Raw genomic sequence first — 5,480 nt, 5'->3', positions numbered from 1 at the left:
AAAAAAAACCCTGGTCTCGGGGTGGCCAAGGTCTCGCTGGGCGCGGGCCCAGACCGCCAGCGGTCCGGTGGGTCTGGCCGTGCGGCCAGAGTGCTGGCCCCCAGGTCTGTCCTCCTGGCCGCCGTTGTCCCGTGCGTTCCAGAGTCTGTACTTGACCAGTCTTCCTGCTCTGGTGGCGCCTCCGTCTGCGGGCTGCCGGAGCGAGAAGGTCTTTCTCTGATTTCTTGCCTGCACTCGGCCGGAGTTCACATTCATTTCTCTCGAATCTCGATCCCGTTGTAGGCACCGCTGACGGCTCTGTGCCTGGGTGCAGCCCGCCATGGCCAACGAGGCTCGCCCTTGCCCGTGTGACATCGGCCACAGGTTGGAGTACGGGGGCCTGGGCCACGAGGTGCAGGTGGAGCACATCAGGGCCTACGTCACCCCGGCGCCCGCGGCCACCGGCAGGGCTGTGGTTGTCATCCAGGACATATTCGGCTGGCAGCTGCCCAACACCAGATACATGGCGGACATGATCGCAAGCAACGGCTACACGTATGTACTGGGCGCCAGGGGGCCTCTGCCCTGCTCGTCCCCGGCGGCCTCCTGGTCTGTGCTGTCCGCTGGCGGACCTACCGAGCTGCCGGGAACGGGACTGCCCTGGGGACGTCACACCCCCGCGCTCAGGACTCAGGGACCGGCCTTGGAGCGGACGCTCAGCGTGAAAGTCTTTTTTGAAGACTTATTTACTTACGCATATGGAGCTGGGGTACAGGCCAGAGGTGCAGGGGCAGTGAGTGGACTCCCCAGAGACGGAGTGGGGAGCAGAACAGGCAGATCCACTGAAATCTGCTGAGGGGAGCCGCGGGGAGACAGGAGGGGTCTGCTGTGCCCTGGGGTCACTCCTGCAGCAGCAGACAGCTTCATAGTGCCTTGCGGCCCCAGGGGGGCCCAGCGTGAAAAACACAGAGAGGGAGCAGGACAAGAAAACAGATTCTGAACAAAAGCACCCCTCCCAGATGGGGGTGGCTGAAGTGTGCTGGTGAGCCCCGAAAACTTGCCGCAGGGCTAAGGCGCCTTCTGGCGCCCGCAGGAGACCCCACACCGCTCTCGTCCAGGCATTGGGCTGCCGCGTCCAGGGAGGAGGGTCCGCAGCCGGGCCAGGACAGAGCCTCTGGCCTCTGGAACCTTCACGCCTTCACGACATGCTCAGCTTTCAGCTGACGGGCTCGCGGGCTCGCCGGGTCTGGACTGGCCCTGGCCTCTGTCCCGTGACCCTGGGTGGTGCCAAGCGCCCTCCGACCCGGGGACCGGCCACGAGAGCCCACCGTGGACTGTACGTGCCGCTCTGGCATCCGGGCCCAGGCTGGGGGTGCTCACGTGCCAGGTCGGCTGGCAGGTGGGGTGCCGGGGCGGGAGTCGCCCCATGTGCCCTCCGCATGCCCATGCCCTTCTGCACCTGCAGCTGTGCAGCCCGAGAGGCTGGCCTGGGGCCAGGCGGCCTCCTGGCTGGGCACAGAGCTGGCCCTCGGGCCTGTGGGCCGGGGTAGCCTGCAAGGGAGTGTCCTGTGAGGTCAGCGGCGCTGAAGCTCGGCCCCCACCTCCCTGTTTTCCAGAACCATCGTCCCGGACTTCTTCGTTGGGCAGGCGCCCTGGGACCCCTCTAGGGACTGGTCCACCTTCCCCGAGTGGCTTAAAACAAGAAATGCCCGAAAGGTTGATAAGTAAGTGCCCAGCGGCGTGTGTCTTTGGGGGGTCCCGGGGCTCTGGGGCAGAGGTGGGTCCCACTTCACTGTGGGGACCCCCTCTCCCTCTGAGGGGCACAGGGAGCCCTTGCTAACGTGGAGGGCTCTGTGTTCTCATTCCTGAAGTCAGAAGGGGCCTGCTGCGAGCCAGTCTCGGGGCACTAGGGGACTCACCCCGCCTGCCCCGCTCGGGGGTCTTCGGGAGGGCTCCCGACTAGCCAGCACCAGAGGGCTTGATAAGAGGGGCCCGAAGGAAGTCTGACGTTAGCGTGTCCCCCGTCTACCAGGGAGTCCCAGAGACGGTGGCCCCTTGGCTGAGATGCTGAGGCAGGGGCGGGGGAGGGCGGCACCCCAGGGAGTGTTCCAGGGACGGCCCCTCCAGGAGGCCTGCGGGTCAGCTCCTGTCTTCTCCCTGGGTCTCCATAGGATGCACCCTTATGGAAGTTCATCATTTTCAAAAGCAGCCTCCCCTCAGCGTTCCCAAGAAACCACACTTTTGCCAGAGACCTATTTTGGGGTGTCACACTCTGCTCCCTGACAATGTCAGCCACTTTGTCTTAGGTCTGCCCCGTCCTGGCAGCTGGGGCAGGGGGAGGTCTGTATCCTGCAAGGCCTGGCCCTCTCCCCCAAGTCTGGGGGGGCTAGCCTGTGACCCTCAAAGGTGTGAGTTCCCTGTGTTGCTCTTGGGGGCCTCTAGTGGGGGCCACAGGGCGCTGCTCTCCTCTCTCCCTAGTCCCCTCTGAAGGATGCTCTGGGTCTGGGAGGACTTTCCTTGGGGGCTGGAGAATGCAGGTTGGGGTGTTAAGCAGCAAGAATGAATGTGCCGAGTCAGAGCCTGTGGGGCGCCCCGTTCCAGCAGCTGTCTGTTGAGAGCCAAGACTGGGGTGCTCAGAGCACGTAGGATCGGGTCCTGGGGCCCCACTGTCTCTGGGCCCCTGTTCCCTACCTCTCTGCTACTGTTCTTTCTGTTCCAGAGAGGTCGACGTTGTCCTCAAGTACCTGAAGCAACAGTGCCACGCCCAGAGAATCGGCATCGTGGGGTTCTGCTGGGGTGGAGTCGCCGTGCACCATGTCATGATGAAATATCCAGAATTCAGGGCAGGGGTGTCTGTCTACGGTAAATCTGCTTGTTCACTTTCACACAGTGAGAGCAGGAGGATGGATGAGTGTCAGCCAGCAGCCTCTTCCCAAGTTTGGAGTCCTGGGGGGGAGGCAACACCCACCCCAGGGGACGGACCCGGCCCCCCTTAAGAAAACTGACCGTAATAGTCTGCAGGTGCAGCGGGCGGTGGGGAGCAGCGATCGAGACTGAGCTGGGTGTGCGGAGGCCTTCGGGGCGGGCCTGAGGTCAGCAGCTCCTGGGGCGAGAGGGAGAGCGCTGTCCCCTGACCTCGGCTGGCACAGTCTCCATGGGAATGTCTTCCCGAGGGGTGACTTACTCTCAAATGCAGCCACTGCAGAGCGGAGAAAGGAAGGAGACCCCGCTGGGAAATGTCCACGGTACCTCAGTTTTCAGCCAGAACAGGCCAGAGCTCACACAGCAGGGAAGGGCCCTCGGGGCGAGTCTAGAACCGGCAAACTCCGTTCTCCATGTAGAGAGCTCAGTGCTCAGACCGTACCAGTGTCAAAAAAAGACAGGCTATTTGCCTTTCTTACCTGCTGCATTTCTTAGTCACACCATTGCTGCGCTTTTGGCCCAATGCTTCCTCACTGTGGTGTTTCTGCCGACTTGTAGCGGCAATAAGAATCCTGGAGATTCTTGTTTGAACGCGAAAAGAAGAAACCCGGGTGCGGTGGCCGCTACCTGGATCCAGGAAAATCACAACAGGCGCCCGGCGGCTGCTTCTCGGGCGCCCCCTGCTGACCTCGGCTGCGCAATGCACGACGGTGGCGGGGAGCCCGTGGCCGTCCTGGCTGGCCGCCTGGTAGTGAGTGGGGTTACCCGGGGTCATCTAGCTTTGCGGAGCTGCCAACAGGAAATGGAAACAACAGCTGACTATTATTTCCTCCTGCTTCCTTATTAGACTCTTTTTATTTTATTTTTTTTAAGATTTATTTATTTGTGCATACAGAACTGGGGTACAGGCCAGAGGCTCAGGGGCGGTGAGAGGCTTCACCAGAGACATAGTGGGGAGCAGAACAGGCAGATGGACGGGCAGGTGGGAATTGAACTCATGCGGAAGCGGCTTTAGATTCTCAGTGCTGTGCTTTAACCCGCTGCGCCCCCAGGGAGGGCCCCTTATTAGACTCTTTTTAAAAGATTAAAAAAATTTGCTTATGCATGCAAGAACTGGGGTGCAGGCCCTGAGGTGCGCCGGGTGGAGGGTGAGGGGATTCACCAGAGACAGTGTGGGAGCAGAACAGGTGGATCCACTGCCGAGGGGAGCAGCGGGGACACAGGAGGGGTCACTCGCTGGCCGGGGGGTCTCACTCTGGCCGCAGTGGCTGGTGATAGCACTGAGAATTAACCCCAGGGAGGCCCCTAGGGTGTCTTTTCCACCAAACTTGAGTCAGGCTTTCTGTGGGTCCTCGTTATGAGTGGGCACCCCCGTGGGCTCTGGCTGGCCCGCGGTCAGTACGGTGAGGACACCCCATCTCTTGGTCTCCTGTCCTGCCCACAGCTAGGGTCTTGCCCACTCATCCAGCCAGGACGCACCTGTGTCTCCTGCGGTGGTTTCCACCTGCTGACCCACCCTCCACCTCAGGCCTCAGCCCCCCATCTTTACGCCAGGGCTGAGCCCCGACCCTGCCCTCCCCAGGCCCAGGCAGTGGTGACTCTTGTGGGCAGCGTCAGAGCCGTCATCTCAGATGCCAGCGTCCGGTGCGACCTTCCTTACATTCCTGGGGAGTGCGCACCCCCAGTTGTCAGAGTCCCCAAGACAGAACACGCTTTAGCTAAAAGATCCCTGAAATTCCGAAGCGAAAGAATTCACCACTGGCCTGCCAGGGCCAGTGCCGGGTGCCGGGGGGCCCCACGCTCCGGCATCTGAGCACTCTGGGCTGAGGACGAGTATCACCGACTGACCCCCGCTGGGCTGGAGGGGCCTGCTCAGGCAGCCAGAGGCGGCCCTGGGCGCTGCCAACCGACCGCCAGAAACTTCCCGAACAGTGGTGGCAGGGGGCGGGGACTGGGTGTCCCGCCCCGTATCTTGGCGGGTCCCGGGAATGGAGTTTCAGTGAGGCTGAGTTGACAGTCCAGGTCGCTTCTGTGACACCACCAAACCGTCAGTAAACCAAGCCCTGAAGCGCATTGGACGGCCAGTCCGAGCCGCCGGGCCCTGTCGCTGTCCCCTCCCCAGGCATCGTCAGGGACACAGAGGACGTGCACGGGCTGAGGAACCCCACGCTGTTCATCTTCGCGGAGAACGACGCCGTGATTCCTCTCGAGCAGGTGAGAGAGCACTTTGGTCACGGTGCGTCCGAGGCGTGGCGGGAGGCGGGGTCCGAGGCCGGCCTTGCTGCTGCCCCTGGGCGCTGCGGCCTGCCTCGGTTTGCCCGGGAGCCGCCTGGTGTTCTCTGCTTGGAGCACAGGAGCGGCCTCTGGTCTGCGGAATCCAGCTCCGCCTCCAGCAGCCGTGGGCGCCTGGGCTGGGAGACCCCTCCTGCAGCCCGAGTCCCGCCCCAGCAGCCCCCACGGCTGCCCGGCGCTCGTCTCCTTTCTGGATTCGATAGCGCCATTCGGCATTTTGGGGAAAGTGCCCCCGAGGGTTCATCTGTTGCCCCACATACTTTCCAACCTTACAGTTAAATTTTTTT

The 5,480-nt window shown here is 62.4% G+C and overlaps 1 protein-coding gene across 2 annotated transcripts in view; it reads left to right on the top strand.

The window, feature by feature from the left end:
• CMBL (carboxymethylenebutenolidase homolog (Pseudomonas)) overlaps positions 1-5,480 on the top strand; it is a 10,720-nt gene that overhangs the window by 3,885 nt on the left and 1,355 nt on the right. For both annotated transcript variants that reach the window (XM_012721719.1, XM_004678056.2), the window contains exons 2-5: positions 283-534; positions 1,596-1,703; positions 2,699-2,841; positions 5,024-5,115. In XM_012721719.1, coding sequence (XP_012577173.1) covers positions 320-534; positions 1,596-1,703; positions 2,699-2,841; positions 5,024-5,115 — 558 coding nt within the window. In that variant the 5' untranslated portion in view covers positions 283-319. The remainder of the gene's footprint in view (positions 1-282; positions 535-1,595; positions 1,704-2,698; positions 2,842-5,023; positions 5,116-5,480) is intronic.

This window comes from Condylura cristata, unplaced genomic scaffold, assembly GCF_000260355.1.
Source record: "Condylura cristata isolate star-nosed mole 26May11 unplaced genomic scaffold, ConCri1.0 scaffold00007, whole genome shotgun sequence".
Classification (NCBI taxonomy): Eukaryota; Metazoa; Chordata; class Mammalia; order Eulipotyphla; family Talpidae; genus Condylura; species Condylura cristata.
This window is presented reverse-complemented; position numbering and strand designations above follow the sequence as displayed.